General features: G+C 54.4%; 1 protein-coding gene across 1 annotated transcript in view; it reads right to left on the bottom strand.

Moving 5' to 3' along the window:
• Nucleotides 1–9,857: 9,857 nt before the first annotated feature.
• VAPB (VAMP associated protein B and C) overlaps nucleotides 9,858–20,150 on the bottom strand; it is a 47,251-nt gene continuing 36,958 nt past the window's right edge. The window contains exons 3-6 of the mRNA XM_037059971.1: nucleotides 17,714–17,817; nucleotides 14,685–14,765; nucleotides 12,764–12,940; nucleotides 9,858–10,082 (exon numbers count right to left, since the gene is read on the bottom strand). Of these exons, the coding sequence (XP_036915866.1) occupies nucleotides 9,924–10,082; nucleotides 12,764–12,940; nucleotides 14,685–14,765; nucleotides 17,714–17,817 (521 nt within the window). The 3' untranslated portion in view covers nucleotides 9,858–9,923. The remainder of the gene's footprint in view (nucleotides 10,083–12,763; nucleotides 12,941–14,684; nucleotides 14,766–17,713; nucleotides 17,818–20,150) is intronic.

Below are 20,150 nucleotides of genomic sequence, written 5' to 3'. Positions count from 1 at the left end.
TTTTTATTTTCTCTTCTTCATGGTTCTCTTAGTAACCTTCTTTTTTCTAGGTTACTTCAGTGTAAGAATACAGTCTGTAACACATACAACATACCAAAGATGCGTTAACTGACGCTTTTTGTTGCTAGTAAGACTTCTGGTCCACAGGAGGCCGTCAGTAGCAAGACTCCGGAGGAGTCGACAGTGAAACGCAGATTTCTGCCTGCACAGGGGTTGCCGCCTCCAACCGGGCTATTCAAGGGTCAGCTGTGCTCCGCTTTTTATGCTACGCACGCGAAATGCTTCGGTAAAAATTAAATTAAAAATACGAAACCAAGTCCAACCACCACCAGACTTACGACGTCCCCTCAAATGGCTTCCCATCCAGGGATGGGTGGGCCACGGTAGGAGATTTCAAATGCTTTGGGGTGGGGGGCAGGGAGGGGCCAGTGCCAGCTACTGGGACAGGACCGCGCTTGGGGGTCCGTGTGAACCGGGCTCGCCGTCAGTTTCTGAGACTGAGGAAAACACTGGAGAAGTTGCCCCGAGTGCGAGAGTGATGGGGCCACGGCCATGGGCCGCCACCCTTCCTCACTGGGCGGACCCCCTGGGATGGGTCAGTGTTGGGAAGTCCTGTCTGTGCTTTGGAGTCATATTTAGGACAAGCAGCGTGACCCCATGGGGGGGGGCACCCTGAAACAGCTGGTCTCGGCTGCACTGTAAAAAGCCCTGGCCTTCCTGCCCCCTTCCACAACATTTTTGAAGTAGCCCCAAAGGTACGTTTTTCCAAAAGTCCTGAACACTAATTTTGTGTTTCGGCAAATGTTTACTATTCCTTTTCTTCTCTGAAGTGCTCTGAGCAAACATTGCTAAGAAAACTCACACACACACACACACACACACACGCAGAGGAAATCCATACCCTAGTGCAAAGTCTGAGGGTATCTGCAGTTGCTGGTGGGGCACGTCGCGCCGATCACAGGACCTTGAGGACTTTACAGGGGCCGGCCTGTCCTGGAACACACCAACAAAAGGTGACGGCCGGGGAGTGCAGCTGCCGTTGTTATAGACTGCGCCTCTTCTATTGTCCAGAGGACACCTGCGTCTCACAGCTCCGGTTTTAAACCTTACAATTCCCACCATTTTCAGCCCCTCTCAGAGAAGCTCTGAGCATCTGGGACGCTGAAATATCCCTCTCACTGGCGTCCTCTGTGCACACAGACCCCTGGGCATGCAAATGGGACACACGTTTAGACAAGTGCCATCATGAGGGTGCTAGGTCAGGGCGAGGACCCAAGCTGCAGGGCTTGGCCGGAGAGAATTATTTACCTCCCCCCACTCCGTTCATTTCTATCCCCTTGGCTGCAAGTTCCTGCGAGCAAAATAATGCAGACCCCTGTGTCCACACCCTAATTATGGGGCCTTCGAGTTTTCCTTTCTGCTGTCTGGCCATCAGCCCTGGGTGTGGTAAGCCTGCCTCCTTTGACATGACTCAACCCCCATCTTCCTGAGTGTTTAGGTGGTCCTCACTCCTGTGAAAAGCTGCTCAACTTCTTGGGAAGAAATGTGAATGAAAGCTAAGCGCTCTTCAGACCCCCGGGACTGCGGGAAGGAGCGCGGACTCGGGCGGCACCAGGACCAGGAGTGGGCGAGCCCTCCCTGGAGGACAAGCACGACGCAGGCCCCCTGTGACTCAGCCATTTCTAGGAACTGTCCTAATGTTCCCACTCAGTCACAGAGCCGTCTGCTGGAGCTGCATTTGCAGCAACAAGGCTGGAAACTACGTCAATGCACCTCTGATTCACAGAGTGCTGAGCCCGTCACGCAGAGGAAAACTACAGGGCCATTAGGAAGCAGGTGGACACGAAATGCTCTCCAACGTGCATCACGAAGTCAGAGCCCAGCTCGCACGACAGGGGAGGGGAGGGGGAAAGAAAACACAAGGTAAGAAAACACAAGGGCTAGGCACACACTCACACACACGTGTGCACAGAGGGTCTCTGGCATCAAACAAGGAAAAGGGAACCCAGGAGCCTCCAGGAAGGGAAGGGGTTTGGGGGCTGGAAGGCAGCAGACTTTGGGGGGGGTGCCCCTTGGCCTCACGCGAAGGCTCACTGTTTGCATGTAGTCCTTTGCCCCAAAAAAGCTAAAACAGCCTGGGTTCATGTGTTCACAAGGCAACAGTGTGGCGTGGAGAACTGTCAGCCACTGCTTAGGACGGGAACTGCCCACGCTGCAGACTCAGATGCGACGACCGCCTGTGAGGCCCCCGTCCGTCAGCACCACGGGGCCCCCAACATGAAGACGCAGCGGCAGGTGGGGGGCCCAGCAGGGGCTCTCAAGGCAGAAGTCGCCTCATCAGAAAAATGAGGGTGTTGACCCGAAACCATCCCTTATGTCTGTTTTCTGGCATGAAATATCTCTAATTTTTCATTTAAACCCATTTTCTGTTCCTAAGCTGCAGTGAAAGAGTCGTGATGTGCACTAGAATGTTCTCTAAAGCACCTCCGAAGGCTCGTAAGCCATCCATTCAAAATAATTTTACACTGAAGCATCCTTTAAACACAGTCAGAGCACAGCTTATGGAACATAATACGGGGAGGCGGCTCAGGCCGTCGCTGATGCCTCTGCAGGGCAGGCTCCATCAGGCCGCCACGGGACACGCGAGAGCCTGCTGGGAGTCTCTTCCGCCCTGGACGCGGCAGAGATGCACCCTCTCCCCTCGGGCGGACGCAGACGCAGCCAGAAAACGCCGCACTGACTACGCATCCAACCACCAGAACGGAGAATGGCGGAGTCCTTTCCTGCAGGAACTTTTCCAATGAAGTCCACATCCAAACAGGAAATACACGTAAAACACATCAAAGAAAAACTGTGCGAACCGAAGCACTCTTAAGACATCTCTGAAATCGCTCAGTTTCCAAAATGGGAATGTGCATGGAAGGGACCACGCAAACACGCTGCGGGGGTCTCTTTCCGGACCGACAGAAAGATGGAAAAGCAGGGGAGAAAAGCAAGCAGAACGAGGGGAGAGGGGGTCGAGATCGTTCCGTGTTTCTTATAGGAAGTTCCAAATGGCAGCAGTGTATAAACTGTCTTTGCAAAGGAGGTGCTAGGGACAGAAACGAGAGCCAGATGTATTGTGCCTTTTCCTCTTCCCGTATAAGCTCAGCGGAACCGCCTCACTGCTTGGGAGTAAAGACCACAAATCCCTCCCACTGATTAATTTCTCGGTAACTAACAGAGACAGTCACTTGATAAATGTTTGCTGAATGAGCGAGTGAATGAGGAAGAGCGAGAAGAAGCAGTTCCTGTCCACGTGGTCTCAGGATTAGACAATAAATTCTGGTCTTTGATTCCAAGAAAAGGGGGCAATGGAGAGGGGGGAAAAGTCCTAAATGAAAGCTGGCCCAGAGGGGAACCGCTGAATTTCATTTACTTCTAAAACCCCAAGGAAAGCTGGGAACGAAGGCACACAGTTCACAGAAAGAACCAGACCTTTGGACTCTGCACGGGATGCCTCTGAGTCAAGGGTGAAGAGCACACGCGCTCATGTATCATTGCCAAAAGCGAGGCGTCCTTGCTAGCGCGAAGCGTTAACGACACTGTGTTAAGATAACTGATTTGTCTCTCCTGGTTGGTGTTTACCGAGGAGAAGCGAACGCTAAGGGGGAACCTGTCTGGTTTCAGCCAGCCCCGGCGTTGGGGACCCCTCAACGGGGGCTCTGGGGCAGCATCCCACCGGCGGCAGCTCTGGGCGCTCCTGCGGCCATCAAAATGCGATCGGGTGGGCACAGGACAGGGAGCCAGCCCGGGGACTGCACCCACATCCATTAGCCAAATGATTAAATATACATCAGCCCCGTGGGATAATAAAGTAATTGTAATGGGGCATTGTCACAGGATCAATGTTTCCGGGTTTCAAAATAAACATGAGCATTTATCCAGCGGCAGAAACTATTATCCCCCCGCCCCCGTACTGTTTTATTCAACTGACATCTTTTAATCAAAGCGATCCATATTGTGGCCACACTCCAAGGTATCATAACTGCAAATATTTATGGCAAGTTAGATAATAGCTACATTTTGGTTGCTAGCTTTTTCTTCCTTTCCTCTGCAGATCGGATGCTGGCATTTTCTAATGAATTAGTTCCATTAAGAGAAAAATCCGAAGTAATTATATTAATCGGGACAAGCTCTCACCCACCTCCACCGGTTTCACTTGTAACTAGCGCGCACGGCTGTGTGTGTGTGCATTTGAGTCATCTCAATTTTTCAAAATACCTCGGTAATGAAAATTAATTAAAATGAAAGCTTATTTGTCAGTGGTGTAGATAAGGACGCTCCTTCAAGGGAGGCCCGGATCCCTCCACGTGGTGGGGGGGGGGGGGCTGGTGAGCCAGAACTAATGTTCTTGAAGGCTGAGCCTGTGGGCCCAGGCCCTGGGACTTGGATGAGGAGGAGGGTTTGGGGGTCTGGCTGGAGATTCCCTTCCCCAGCCCCTCTAACCTGACACCCTGCAGATTCTCCTGGTTGGGGTCTGCTCTTACTGGCTCCCTTTGACAATTTCCCAGAGAAAGGCAACTTGATTCGGGAGCAGTCTGGGACCAGCAGCCCAAGACACCGAGGGCTTGTTCCCAAACCCCCAAACTTGCTCCCCAGGAGCACAGGGCAGATTATAGGCAGCGGGAAAAGGGGAAATGAATTTCTCCACTGTCTGCAGTGTGTTGTGCCAAAGACCAAAAAGTGCCCGAAGGAAAGCCCAGATCCCAGCGACTTTATAGGAACCACGTAAGGGATGAGGGTGGCAGACGTGCGAAGGCGCACCCCGGTCTGTGAGGGGCAGACAGCTCACGCAGCCTTGCCCACAGCCCCCCTGAGCGGCTCTGAGATTGAAACCCTGTCTCAGTGAGTGACTCAGGGCCTGCCGCAGGCTTCGCAGAGGCGGCCTTCGTTCCGAACCAGAGGTTCTAAACAGATACCCAATTTCATCTGCTCCAGGCTTCACTTCCTCCTCTGCAAAACAGAGACATGTGCCCTTGGCCATAGTGACCTTGAGGATGAAGTCCGATGAGCGAACGTTCTGGAAATGCAGTGTAGGGAGGGTGTAGCAACAGCAACTTTCCCCCAAAGGTCCTAGCACAGCCACTCTACCCCTAGGAAGGGTTGAAAGTAAAGGCCACCTGCAAATACAATCAGGGCGCAGGCCCTCACGTCCCGTGGGACACACGGGGGCCCCGAGGGCCTGGCTAGCTCCTCGTCCCATACACGGGAGATCCCACTACTCTCTGGGGAAGAAATCCAACCCCGTTTTAGCAAGAGCCACAGGGCCCAGGCTTCATGCAGGTGGGTGGGACTCTTCAGTGGCGACTTCTGTTCTTTCCCTAATTTTACTCACCTCTTCCCGCTCCTCCTGAGCTCACCAGGAAGGGGCAGCGGAGGCCTGCCGCTCTGGGACTGAGGTGACCTGCCACCGTTAGCATGGGAAGCAGGGCCCCGGACGTCTGTGTCACTCATGTGTTCAAGGTGACTTTGCAGCCTAGGTCCCTTTCCTCTCCTTCCTTTTTTCCTTGTAAACCGAGAATGTCACGAACACGCCAGGACCAAAAACTTGTCAACGGGCCAGTTCTCCAGAGAAGGAACTGAAAATGACAAACGGCGTGATGCGTTGGCGTGGATTCCGAGTTTGCAAATCAGAGATTAGTGTGTGAAAAAAATATAGGCACCATTGGAAAAACGGGGAGCTACTTCCATGTGGTCCACCCGCCACACACATGCACACACACACACACACACGCACACACACAGAGCTCGTTGTCAAATTAATTTGAAAGGCCATTTAGCCCTGAGCTATCACTGCATTCAGTCCCGACTCCTCTCGGGGCCCCCCCCACACCCAGCACCGTATCTCCCGACAGCAGTTCTCCGCCTGGGGTCCGTTTGACCGCCCTCAGGTTTTCACGGATCCCGGGAAGCTCCTCGTCCCACCCACCCCCACCCCCTTCGGTTCTGGAGGTATCAGCCATTTCTTGAGGCACACACTGTCCACTGGCAAAAATCAATTTTGATTTTATCAGTATTTATTACTGCTGGTGCCAGCAGTTTAGACAGATTAAAGAGGGAAAACATGCAAACTAGGAGAGAAAAAATTAAAGACAGGCCTTCACGCCTCCAATTAATACAGCCTGCTCTCTTTAAGAGGTGTTTTGTATTGTGCCAAGGGAACTTCAACTGTCCATTTAAAAATGCAGTCAAATAAACACGTTTGGGGCTCTGTTCCTGCGTATGTCTCTCAGTACTCACGAGCTGGGCACCCTGCTCAGGGGTGCTGCAAACCTGGCAGCGACCCCCGGCCCCGGGGCCTGCAGCCGCCCAGCTCAGCTCCCAGCCAGCACCTGCCCAGCGCCGACCTTGTTCTAAGCTGGTTCATTCCAAGGATCTCTCACCCTCTTGGGGGAAGAACGGACCACATGATAGGACTGCATGTACCCCTCTTTGCCTTGTTTTTTGCCTCCTTCCATAAGAGACCCTTAAAATGTGTACGCTTTGCTAGGGGCAAGCCCTTGAGTGTTTCGGCTCTTCGAGTTGTCCCTGATCCTCAGTAGAGCTGGCTCCTCACACACCCTCTTCTGACACTCTCAACTCCCCGGGACAACCCAGAGAAGAGCCCACGCCACCCCCGGGCCCCCACCAGGACCCTCCCCAGGGAGCTCCCTCATCCTGCTCAGCCAAAACTCCCCACAAGCGAACATGTTCACCACGTCAGAACCTCCAACGGGGACACAGACTTTACAGGATGTTGAGTTAAAAAGAAGAGACAACTTTGGATTTTCAATTTCAATGTCTGGCTGCAAACAAAATGCCCACATCCACCTGCTCCTGGGTGTCCATGAAATGCTAAGTCTCATTCAAAACGCAAAGCCTGGGAAGGCGCTGCTCTAAGGACAGTGGAGCAAGGGAGGCACCGGCCTCAGGCCAGCCCTGCTGGCTGCTGCGGGGAACGAAGCTTTGTGGGAACACACAGGCGTGTCCTCTCACACCCAGCCGGCAGACCCCTGCCTGGGGGAACCGGGACCGTCCGGCCCTCCCTCCCCATCACTCCACTCCTCCCAAGGCTGGGAGCTCCTGGAGGCTACATAAACATCCCTCGCTGCAGCTCCCATACTTGGGCAAATTCTAGTCTGCTCACAGAAAACTGGTGGCAGAAGGCACGTGCCTCTCCGCTCGGTCCCTTTGCTCCCTGGGTCCCTGTGGAAAAAACACCGGAGGCCCACTTGTGCCTGGGCAGCCTGCCCCGCCTGCGAGCTGAGTGCGGTCTGAGGGAGAGGTGTGGGGTGCTGCAGGCAAGAACTTGGGGTGCAGAGTGAGCCACTCCCCGAGAAGACCGGAAGCTACCGGCTGAACAGCCAGCGATTCCCACCGCCCGAGCCTCTCTCAAGGTCCCGGGACCACGGGGGCCTCTACCTCAGGCCCCCTTGCCTGCCCCCCACCCCCACTAGGCTCTCAGGAAAATGACTCGCGGTGTGTGACTTCTGAGAATAGTCTTCCTGTGCTGAGTTTGTATTTAAAACCCACCCGCCTGCTGTAGCCATGCTCAGCATACCTCCCACGGGTCTCTCCTGCATGACTCCTTAATCCAGACGGAAGGCTGCTTCTCACCCAGGGCCAAGTGAGGGCAGGACAGGGGGGACTGGCCAACTGGCTGCCGAAGATGCCCAGCAGCTTCGTTTTACACTCTCCGTTTAAGCTGCCCCCTCCCAACTGCGTGTGTATGGGTGCATGCATGTGTACATACAGACGAGGACAGACCTTATATGTTGGCTTATATTGAATAATTATGTATGTATATATAAATAACTGAACATACAAGGTCTGTCCAGAAGTCCAGCCACAGTCGATACGAGAACGGCTTGCACAGCATCCACGTGGCCTGGTGGCCAAGGAAAGTAGACTACCTATGTGTGAACAATGATGACTTCACTGTGCTAGTCAGTGGGGGCGGTAGACACATTGAGTGAGCACGTGCACGTGCACTGTGTGGTCATCACAGTCAAAATGACTGAGCGAGTAGAGCAACAAACCTGCATCAGATTTTGTGTTAAGCTTGAATGTTTCTCTGTGGAAACTATTTGGATGATTCAGAAGGCCTCAGCAATAGGCAGCTGGTGATTGGCAGCTTCATCACGACAACGCACCTGCTCACGCATCACGTCTCGTGCAGTTTTCTGGCCCAACATGAAATCACCCAGGTGACTCAGCCCCCTGCAGCCCAGATGTGGCACCCTGCAACTTCTGGCTTTTCCCAAAACTATAATCACCTTTGAAAGGGAGGAGATTTCAGACCATCAGTGAGATTCAGAAAAATATGATGGGGCAGCTGATGGCCAGTGGGAGAACAGCGTGAGGTTCCCAGGTGCCTACTTTGAAGGGGACAGAGGCATCACTGTCTTACGTACAATGGTTCTCGTACCTTCTTCAGTAAGTGTCTCTATTGTGCATATTGTCTGGCTGGATACCTTCTGGACAGACCTCGGATGTATTTCCTCATGAGTAGGACACACTTTAAAATCAACCTTCTAATAACAAAACAATGACAATGATAAAGGTAATAAATCTTCCCATGCAACGAACGTGACAAAACAACAAGAGAATTCTTAATTTGGGGGCTTTATTTCATTTTTTTTCTTTTTAAGATGCTACACAGTCAGACAGAAGTGGAGTGGTCTTTTGCAGCATGACCTCACAGCCAAACCCCGTCACCACGTGACGGACAGACAGACACCTGGAAGGGCCCCTCACTCGCCCCTCTGCTCCTGACCCCTGCTGCCTCAGCGGCCCACCCGCTCCCTGACCCCGGTCCCCAGTCCGGGTCAGGCTGCGCACGTGCTGAGTGGGGAGCATGGGCGGCAGGCTGAGTGGCTGAGCAACGGGGGGCCCAGCTGCTCCTCCCCGTGAGAGGGCAGTGCGGAGCTGACTGTCGTTGCTGTGAACTTCCCTCCCTGTGACAGCTGATAACTACTCACAGAGAAACACTTCCCGGCCCGTCCCCAGCCTTCCGATGGGCCACATGCCATCTACACACACACAGAGCCCAGAGCCCCCGGAAGCAGGAGGCCCCGCCCCCTCGCAACGGAACTTCAGCCACCAGCCTCTAGCAGCACAGCTGGTCGTAGGCTACAGCATTCATTAGAATCTTGTGGCAATCAGAAAACATGAGATGAAACACATTAAATAAGTTAAATATGTGTTGAATGTCTCTGAACAGCAGCTCAATCCCATTACAGAACCAACAGAATTTGGCTTGGTCCCTTGAAGAGAGCGAAGCACTGACTTTCCTCCCCAAAGTGCTGGGCCAGCCGGTCCCCCCTGCGGCCCCTTCCCCGCCCCGGCAAGCCGGTCTGATGTGGCCACAGTGCATGTCTTCTCAGCGTCTGACTCCGAGTATCAGTCCCCAGGAACGAATGGACAGCCTGGGTGGCACGTGGACAAGCGGCCTGGGGAGCGTGAGCGAGCAGCGTGGGGCGGCTGTGGAGGGGACGGCACTGCCACCATGCTGGGCTCCCGCTCCCCGCGGGCAGGTACCACTGGGCAAGGAAGTGTCGTGTTTTCAGAGAGGTGACCCAGCAACGCGGACCAAGGCTACAAATGTTTAAAATGACATTTACAACGCGCCATTATTGTCGTTTAATCGTGGTTTCCCTTGTCATTAACGAAGATTCTTTTCCCCTGATCATGTACTATACATTTGTAACTTTCTAAAAGGTCGTTATATTATGTTACATTTGGGTGTGTGTGCGCTCGCACGCGCAGGGAGGGGTAGTTTAAAGGCAAGACCTGTGAGATGTCATCATACATTAATTTCTTTTTATACACGGTTATGGTAAATTGAAATCCCAGGACATGGCGGGCCCACCGACCCCATCGACCACCCTCGCCTGCCGCCTCTACAAGGCAATCTTCCCTATGATGACCCCGACGATGAAGAACAGGACCACCAGCGCGAGCAGCCGGGTGCTGAGGCCCTCCTCCTTCCCTGGCGCGGAGAGCACAGGGCCCGGGCTGTTGCTCTGCACCGTCTTCCTCTTCCGAAGTCCGTCTTCTTCCTACGGGAGTGAAGGCACATTTCAAGACAACCCAGGCACCAGAAGTGGGAGTCACGCGTACGGCCCAGCACAGAGGGTTCACGCCCAGACTCGGACCCCGTGCTTGTGGTCCACCCTCCTCATGGGGACTGGCTGCAGGCTGCTACAAAATACTGCCCCTCTTTGCTTCCGCCCCCCTGCACGCTGCCGCCAGTCACCTTCCCACAGCTCGAAAGGTGGAAGCAGGGCACTCCTAGGCTCCCTCTACTCACAGAAAAGAGCTCTAAAGAGGGTCCAGACTGTGCTCACCGCCTTTCTGGCCACGTCCAGCTATTCCTCTTCACCTACAGCCAACCCCAACACCCTGCCCTTCCTTCCTCTACAAACAGGCATCCCTCGTCAAGTCACTGATCTGAAATGACAGGCGTCTCTAGAGGCACAAATATAAAAATCACCAGAAACTCCCAGGGAGGGCCCGAAAGCTCTCTGGTAGGAAGCTGTGTGCACAGTGGGTATGTGATGAGTTCCGTGTAGATTGCTGGACGTTCGCTATTCAGGTTAGTGACTTCTGGAATATTAAAATGTAACTAGACTTGATACATGCACCTCAAACACTTCCCGCACAATGCGCGGACCTCCCAGAGTCCCAGAGGCAGCGTGGTTTTCCCTGTACATAAAGATACGTGGCACGTCTGCCCCAGCCCCACGGCCTGTGAGGAGCAGGACTGCCTTCCTGCCCTACCACGCCCCGGCCTTCCGGTCGGGCACAGCCTGCCTCTGGCTCCGGGGCCACCTACTCCTCCCAGGAGCCACACACCAGCTGTACTCTTTCCTTTTTCCCTTCCGTTCCTTCACGTCTACCAGTAGGTGCCCACAGGTCCTGGAGACGACCGGCAGCCAGCCCACCAGGTGGACTCTCCCGGCCGGGGTGGCCCCGCTCCTTGCCACGGCTGCCGGTCTAAGGCAGTGCCTGGGTCTGTGCCCCGGCCCCACCGCTGACAGGGAGCTCCTGCAAGGCAGGACTGCACCCGTCTGTGCCCACAGTGCTGGGCACACGGCAGGGCCTCGGGAAATGTGTTGACCAAACAAATGAAAAACCACAAAACAGAAAATCAGTGTTTGGCAGGAGAAAGAATCTTCTAACGTCAGGAATGGTCTGGTGGTATTTTTAAGGTTCCTCCTTGTGGGCACAGCCAGTGTCACTGCCCAGTGACAAATGACCAGTGTTATTCCAGAAACTTCAAAAAAGAAACGGGCACAGCAAAACACAGCGTTTATTTTATTGGGTTTATACAGAAGCTATTTCTACCTATTTATCACTTCAAATGGCACAGAACTGTTTCTGAAGAGAAATACACTCAAGAAGAGGCTTTAGGCATATCTTAGGTTTCTAGCCCAAAAGTCAAGTCTCAGCACAGTAACTTCCCCACTGAAAGTCGTTACTGAATGCGCGAATGGAGACTTCTGCAGAGAAGAAGAGCACGGAGCCACTTCCCAGGCCCGTGGGCTCTGTGCCAACCACCGGGTCAGAGGGAGGGAAGGGCCGGCCAACTGAGTGGGTGTGTGCCGAGAACGTGGGGCTGTGGGTGGAAGAGCGAAACCTCGTGCATTGTTCCGTGCATGGGGCGCATGACGGGGCGGGGGTGGGGGGTGGGGTGGAGAATAGACCAGTCTCAAAATTTAAGCTGCAACAAAGTCCCTAGGGTCAGAGATCAGAAACACTCTCTTCAAGACCAAGTTTAAAACAGACACACTTTTAAAGCTGAAGGAGCCGTACAGGCATCTGGTGAACGGTGGCCCGGAGACGCTGCGACTGACGGACTCCGGGCCAGGTCAAGTCTCACCAACCGTTTCCACAACTGCACAGGCCTCGGGGGCCAAGCGCCCCTGCCCCTGCCCCTGCCACCCCCCATGCAACCTGACCCCGCTCCTTCCCCAACTCCGCCCAGCTGATCTGACAGCTTCCCACCTCCAAGCTCGACAGTGGGGCGGGCCATAGTTTGACGAGGGCTTTTGCTCAGAGCTACTAGAATCTTCAAAAGTTGGAACTGTACCTGTGTTAAAGTGGAGCGGAGGTCAGAATCAACCCCCTTCAGAACGAAATGTCACCCAGTGGGGATGGAGTCGGGTTTGAAAATATGAATTCCAATAACCATTACAGTTTTAGTTTTGGTCTCATATCTTACTTTCAGTTTACACAAATGGAGGGTGAGAGGGCTTTTTTTTTTGTATTTTTGTTTTTTTTTTTAAACAAGGGGATAAGAGTTTAAATAGTTGAGAAATTTCAGGTTCTTGATGAACGGGGTTAGGTGGTGTTCCAGGACCCTTTGAGAACCAAATGAAAGTTAAGGAATTTCTTCCTGGGAGAAAAATGTGCAAACATAAACAACTCTACAAATTCAGGGGTCATCAACTTCCCTATCCCAGGTCTTTTTTTTTAAAGATTTTATTTATTTATTTTGAGAGAGAGGGGAAGGAAGGAGAAAGAGAGGGAGAGAAACATCAACCCATGGTTGCCTCTCATGTGCCTCCTACTGTGGAACTTGGCCCGCAACCCAGGCACATGCCCTGACTGGGAATAGAACAGGTGACCCCGTGGTTTGCAAGTCAGTGTTCACCCACTGAGTGGCACCAGCAGGGCCTTACCCCAGGCCTTAGGGAAGAAGCCCCACCCCCTGCAGACTGTTAGGAAGTGCTGTTACCTTGAGCTGCCTGCTCTCCCCTCGCAGCCTCTGCACTTCACCTTGCAGTCTCTTGCACTCATCCGTCAGCTTCTTGACTTCGGTGTCATCCAGAGAAGAGCTCAGAGACTTGGACACCGCTGGTGCTTCTGTCTTTGGTGCACTTGTGGATGTAATTTTGTTTATTTCTACATCATGCTGTCCAGAAATAAACGAAAGCCCAGGCGTCACCAGCTATGCACTAAAGGACTCCATACGCACAGTAAAGCAGCTCTCAGCAAACAGCTACGGCGCAGCGATCTCATTAACACTGGACAATGCTGCACGTGCTTCTAAAACAGACCCCTTTATCTAGCATCTTTACAACCCAAAGCAGCTGACCCCCAGCACTATGGACAGGGCACACACAAAGTTCGGCCGAGTCTGGCACTTCAAAGACAGAGACCGGGTTCTGTGCGCTGTGCCAGCAGGTTCCTGCCGTGCAGAAATCAGCGTATGGTGATTATGCAGGTGCAGTTGTTGTTAGCCACAAATCACGGTCACCGTGAAGATGTGAACATCCCCGGGACCAGCTGGGCAGGGGTGGGAGACCAGAGAGGGCCGGGAGGGTGGTCTACTGCGTGAACACAGTGCCGGGAAGCTGGGGTGTGGGGCAGGGGCAGTGACCACAGGGTTTCTGTCTGGGAAGCACACATGCCCTCTTGCTTCCCACGTGAGGGTGCCGTTTTGAGACTGTCTAGGGATGTAGGTGTCAGTAAGGTGGGGGTGGGGGTGGGCGTGAGGATCGGGTGTGCTGAGAACCACTCACAGAGCGCCACCCTTTAATTTCCAGGTGGCTACTGGGGTGTGAGGTCCCATCTGCAAAACTAACACACCCCAGAGCAAGGACCAGAAGAGGGGTCCCACAGTTCCAAAGCCACCCTTCACACGGCACACTGCCCGATGCAGAGGCACAGTGTGACAAAGCGTGCTGACACCTGGGCAGGGAGCGCAGGCCGTGGGCCCGCCGCACTCCAGGCAGTCTTCGGGGGCAGCGCCCGCAGATGGTCTCAGAGCATTTCCATCGCCCAAGGCCAGCCGGCTGGGAGCAGCCAAGAGCACCTGATGCTCTGCCAAGACTTCCAACTGCGTTTTCAATGCAACTGAAGTTTTCTCTGGTCTGAGGGCTCCACACCCGCACCTCAGTACTGTCTCTGGCGGGTCGCCCCTCGGTTTCACACGAAGAGAAAAGGGAGACACGGCCCAAAGGAAGCTACGCCAGCGACTCCCCCCTCCACAGCCCAGGAGACTCTCAATGGGGGCGACTGTGCCCCTCAGGACACATGTGGCAATGTCAGGAGACATTTTCGGCCATCACCACCAGGGGCGCTGCCAGCACCCAGTGGGTAGAAGCCAGGCACCCGACAAGGCCCAGGCCTGCCCCACAGCGGAGTGCAGAGCCCCGGGGTCACAGTCTGTGGCCAAGGAACCCACCGCCAGAGGGAGGTCTGCCGGGGAGGGAGAGGGGGCGCTGCGGGGCCAAGCTGCTGGGAGCCTGCCGGCAGGACTCTGCAGCACAGCAGACACCCCGAGTTCGCCGCCTGTCCGTCTGTCAGCCTCATGACAAGCGGCCACTTACTGCCGGTCTGAGTCTAACCCCCGTGAACAGCGACTGGTAGCTCTGCCGGGTCACAGACGTTCTTTGGGCTTTGTAACATTTCAACAGCCAACAGGCTGCACTTTGCAAGGGGAAAAACTGTTTCAATTAGTTGTCTTTCTGTTAAGTCTTTCAAGGGCTCATTTCATGCGGGCCCACTTATTTGTCAACTTCAGCTTTTTTCCCCTTCATACATCAGAAAGAGGAAAATAATTTGCCAACTTAAATCTTGGTTTCACAGGAGATGGTATGCAAATAAGTATCAGCTTGCAACATTCAATTACTGTTAACTGTAAACATACTTACTGGTTTATCGTTTTCTGCTGGCAATTCAAACACACATCTAAGTTTTGAATCCATAAGGTCTTCCGGTTTTGCCTCCTTCCACTAAAACAATTTAAATTTAATAATCAGGATATTATAAAGCTGCGGGAAGAATAATTTTCTTCCTATAACTGACAATTTCAGAAAAACACTCTTAATAAGAAAGTCCTGACGTATGTCAAAGAAAGAACCGAGTCTGCTAAGATTTCAGTGTGTCTGACTTGACAGGATTAAACACATGCGCTCCCCTCAGGACTCAGTAAACACTGCAGACCCCAGCCTGGCCCCTGGAAGCCGGCCAGCCCCCCCTGCTGCCTGTCTGAAGGCCGACGTGGGGCAGGGAGGCCCACTGCGGGCGGCGGGACGGCCAGTGCTGACTCCGACTCTTCAGAAGAAGACAGACCTGCCCCGCAGGCACTCCCCGCCCCCCGAGGAGGCGCGTCCCATCTGGGAGTGGTTCCGGACCCGCACCACCCACACCCGGCAGAGCCCGTCAGCCAGCACGCGCCTCTCCGTGGTGCACCCTGCTGTGTTCTGTCCACGTGGACAGCTTCCCCTCCTCTGGAAGTGGACAGTGGGACTTCGGGTGCTCCAACAACTGCAGACCAGCACCACAGGGAGGTCACCGCAGACAGAGGGACAGCTCCCCCACCGCTGCCCCAGGGCCATGCGGGGGCAGCCAGAGAAACACAGGCACCAGGAGCCAAAAATGGGAAACGAGTGTGTGAATGACAGGGGCTGCCCAAGAAGTCCTGGCCGACCCCCTGCGGAACAGTGTGCCACTCAAAGGACGTGGGAGAGTGTTCGCGACGTGGGGCAGGTCCAAGTCCAAGGAGCAGTCAGTGAGGACGCTCTAAACAAGCTTCCTATTCTGTGCCTGTACACACATGTGTGTCAGAGAGCGTCGGGCAAAGGCTGTACCCGGATGCTGGAGCCACCGGGAGAAAGACTGCAGGCTGGCGGGATGCTCACAGGCCTCTGACCTACTCAGAGCGTCGCCCGTTCCCTATGAAGAGCCACCAGGGCAAAGGTGCTCTGACACTGGAGAGAGCTGGCTGTTCCCATCTTAACCAAGTAATTCATCGCAGTGTCACAGAGAGGCTCCATCGGCACCAAGTGCCTTCTGATATGATGCATACACACCATCACCCAGCGACTATTTAACCTCACAACATTTAACCTGAGTTTAATCCCGAGAAAGTAACTGCACAGACCCGGAATGTGGGGCATTCTCCAGCTCCTGGCCTGGATGCTAAGACTTTCAAAGCCACAAAAGACAGACAAGGCCAAGGCTGCTCTGCCGGAATAAGAACTACAGGCCACCTGGGGACCCGGGCAGAGCGCCGTGGTGTGTGCTTCCTTCTGAGAGCGCATGGCTGACGGTCACTTCCAGGGCTGTGCTAGCAGCGCCTGCTGTGCAGAGACTGTCATTGCGATGCAGCACACAGAGGGGCGCAGCGTGCGTCCCTCACTGAGGGGTAAGCGTGTGACAGAAACAGAGCAGGCGTGGCAATATGGCAGACAGTGAGTCTCAGTAGAGGTGATGTGAGTGGTTACTTTGCCATTTTTTCTGTATATCAGAAGATATATTTGTATATCTAAAATAAGAAGCACAAGGCTTCCCTTCGTCAACAGTGGTTAGGTTAAGGATAAACAAATCACAGGGAACTTTTCATTGTGGCATTTCCAAACATCTTACAATGCGCACTTTGCATGGACATCTAAACTGCTGTAACAGCGAGCACACGGGAGCGAGCGTCCCCACTTCGAGGACACCGCCGGCTGCCTCGCACAGAGTGCCTCCACAGCACCCATGGCCCAGCTGGCCGAGCCCCCGAGAGGAGCGTCAGCTGCCGGGGACCACGGGGTGGGCGAAGGCAGACCTCCGCGCCCAGGAACCCAAGCCCGCTCTCTGCACCGTGAGCCAGGCAGCACCAGCCGACAGCACTCGTCTCAGGCAGTCTGCGCTTCCTGTGTGCCCTACAGCCCCTCGATGACCCAAACCCACGCGGAAGGGCACCTGTGTTCTAGGATGTAAAAGGGAAGTGGTGAGCGCCTCAGCAACGCGTGAGAAGGGAGAAGGTGCCCCGCCACCAGTCCCTCTCACCTCCACCCGGGGCGCGTCCTCCGGGCACTGCCTGGCCGTTCGTTCCACACCATGGAGACGGCCGGCTTCCTTTTCCCAGATGAGCGGAAAAGGCTGCGTGCTGGCTGGGACACGAGGGACTGTGCACAAACAGTCCTTGGTAGCGAGTTCTCAGGGGTGAGCGTGACTCCCAGCCCACCAGAGTTCCGCCCTCCTCTATGACGCCAGGCCCTGGCGTGGGCGGGCAGGCGGGAAGTGGCGAAGGCCCAGCCAGCCCCGCCTTCCTCTCCCAACTGGGAGGGCCCCACCACTCACAGCCCGGGAGCGCCTCCTCCTTCACCCAACGTGCAACGCTTAAGCTGACCCTGGAATTCCGTTACACTCCGTCCTCCAGAAAAATGAGTAATATAATATCGTTTACTTATTTAATGAAAATGAAGTCATCTTATTTTTAAAAGAATTAAACATGTATTTAAGCAGGGAAAAAATGAAGAAATTTAAAGAAAAAAGAAAAAGAATCATGCTTACCAGAACCAAGCAATAAATAAATGAAGGAAGGAAGGAAAGGGGGGGGGCTGAGGACACTAAGTTTGAACCCTCACCCTCCAGACTCTAGGACCAGGCGGCACCCTTTCCTGTGGGGCCCAGGCCGGGGAGAGGGAGAGGACCCGCAAACCATTCAAGGCACCACCCATCAGAACGAGGGAGTGCCGGGGAAACTGAGGTAGAAAAGTCAGAAAAGAATAGCATTCTGGAGTTACATAAAATGTTAAAATCAGAGTTTTAGAGAAACCACAAAGACCGGCAAAGTGCCACCCCACCCCCCACCCCCCCAAGGCAGTTCCGACACACTGGAAGTGCATGCACCCACAGTTCTGCACCTGACGGTGAACCACGGAAAAAGAAAGAAGCGTTCTGTACTTACTACTGCTTCCATATCAGAAGTGTCAGTTGGCGCAAACATAGACTGAACCATAAACTTGTGTTTACTTTTCTCATTGGGATCATAATCGAAAGGCTGTAACATCACTGAGAAAGAAAATAGTTCATTAGGAGGGTCAGATTGGTTAGCCAGTTGTCAATACTTGCGTGTTGGCTGTGAAGCCATCACCCAGCTCTCTGAGCCCCGAGGTGCCCCGGGGGAGTGGGCGGGCACGAGGACCAGCATCTCCCCACTGCTCAGGTCTCAAGCCCAAGGCCCTACCCAGCGCGGTGACTTGCCTGAGGTCGAAAGCGGGAGGTGGTGGAACTGGGACCCAGGTGCCCTGACTCTCAGTCCAGCGACCACACAGCTGACTGTCTCCTACAGCCCTTACGGAGAGGTGAGCCAGGTGGCAATGCCACAGGCCAGCTTTGCTCAAGAACACAGGCCCAAGCACAATCTCTTTACAAGACGAATCCAAGGCTTGTAAGGAACTGTGTTTGCTCCTCTGTCCCATTTCCCAGAGCAAGGCCATCGAGGTAACAGTTGAAATGTAATTCTGCCCATACACGCTGCTAACATGTTCACAAACAGCACGCTCATGCTCACACCCCTTTCTCCCGCTGCACCTGGAGGGCTCTCACCTAAGTCCTGTGCACTGAGGGGGCGGCCCTGCTCTGACCAGCCTCCTTAGCACACTCCCCTGGCTAAGGAGTCACTTTAAAATACCGTACTTGCTACAAGGCTTTGCCTAGCCCCACATCTAGGTAAAGTCTCTGACGCACAATACTTTCTCACGTGGGAAAGGCCCACTGTGGTCCCACCAGTGCCAGGAGTTCAAGTGGATGGAGCCTCTCCCACTGTCAGTGACCAGGCTCTGTGCTTCGGGCCTGTCACCTGTTTTCAGATGACACAGCTGAAGAGCAGAGAGGTCACGCTGTGGAGAAGAGCGCCCTCGATGCGGGTGGTCTGCCTGGAGGACAGAGCTCTGCCCGCCTCCCCTGGAGGGGCTTCCACACTCTTTCTCCGGGTACTTGTCGGGGTTCTCTTTCCCTTGTACCCCACCTCAGGGCTTCCCAGGTCCTTCCCCTGAGGCCTCACGACCAGCAGCACCCCGCAGCAGGTGAAGGGCCGTGCCCTAAGGCGGAGTGCACAAATGAAGACGCTCAGTGAAGTGAGCTGACTTGCTCAAGGCCACAATGTCAGGAAGACGAAGAGCCCCGTGCAGCCCAGAGCCCCTTCTGCCACAAGGGTCTCTCAACTGGACACGGACCCCCATCCTGCCCCACAAGCCCACACACCTCACAGAACCCGTATGACGTGGAACAGAGGCACCAAGACCCTCCAGCCCTCCGGGGGGCTGCAGGGCCCTTTCTATCTTGGGGACGCAGAGGGGCTGTTAAACCCCAGCGACATGGCGACGTGGGTGCTTCAGGGTGCACAGGCAGTGCGCACCCCACGGGGTGCTGGGAGCCCCAGGGGCCATGCTGGGGAGATTTCAGGACACAAATCAGTGAACACGCAGCCCTTTCAAAATTGGGGGCTTGTATGCACATGGCACCGCGTCCAGCTACCAATAAGGTCACTAAAATCCGGGTGGTCAGCCCGAGCACCCAAGGCCCCCAGCGCGACCGCCCGCAGAGAGAACAAAGGCCGCCTCACACAGGGGCAGCTGCACCGGCGCTCCCCCCAGGGAAAGCGGTCCTTGCCGGCAGCTCTGGGCCCGGCTTCCCTGAGCTGGCGAGAGCTCTTCCGAACAGACCTGGGACATCGTGACGCAGCTGCAGGTCAAAACCAACCACTCTTCTGGAAGCTACCTTCCCACAGTGTCCCTCCACCCTCCAGTAGGACGAGGCCAGCGATAAAGCCCAGGCTGCCAGGCAGTCTTGGAAAACGTGCGCCTGTCACCAAGAGCTTCGCAGCTTCCCAAGTACTTTTCCAGTGAGGTCAGTGGAAATAGTAACGAATGCGACCTTTTCTGTTATATAATGAAGTATGTTGACATCGGAAGACCTGTATAATTCAGCTGACACAGTATTACACAATCCAATCAGAAGTGCAGAGACCAAGCATCTTGGAGAACCAAGTTCAACCAGCTCACAGACGTGGCTTCGGTTCGACACTGCGCTGAGCCCCAAGGAAGTGCCACTTGCCCAGTGTGGGTGAGGCGTCCAAGGACAACGTCCATGACTATATGAAAAGGCCACCGCAGCGCCCGTCCCCTGTCCCACTGCACACTCTGCGACGCGCATGGTCCCCCTCCTGCTTGTCCGTCAGAGGGGCACCTCACCACCCACGGACTGTCTCCCAGTGCGCCAGGCACTGAAGAGGTTGGCAGAGTATGTTCAATAGCACCGGTTTCCTCACTACAGTTCTCGGATGGAACTGATTTATTAATGTGAGTACAAATGAGTTAATACTTTTTAAATGTCTCCATTTA

Source organism: Sturnira hondurensis, unplaced genomic scaffold, assembly GCF_014824575.4.
Source record: "Sturnira hondurensis isolate 20B ecotype Veracruz unplaced genomic scaffold, ASM1482457v3 Scaffold0011378, whole genome shotgun sequence".
Classification (NCBI taxonomy): domain Eukaryota; kingdom Metazoa; phylum Chordata; class Mammalia; order Chiroptera; family Phyllostomidae; genus Sturnira; species Sturnira hondurensis.
The sequence above is the reverse complement of the archived record's forward strand: the minus strand, read 5'-3'. Positions and strand labels throughout refer to the sequence as shown.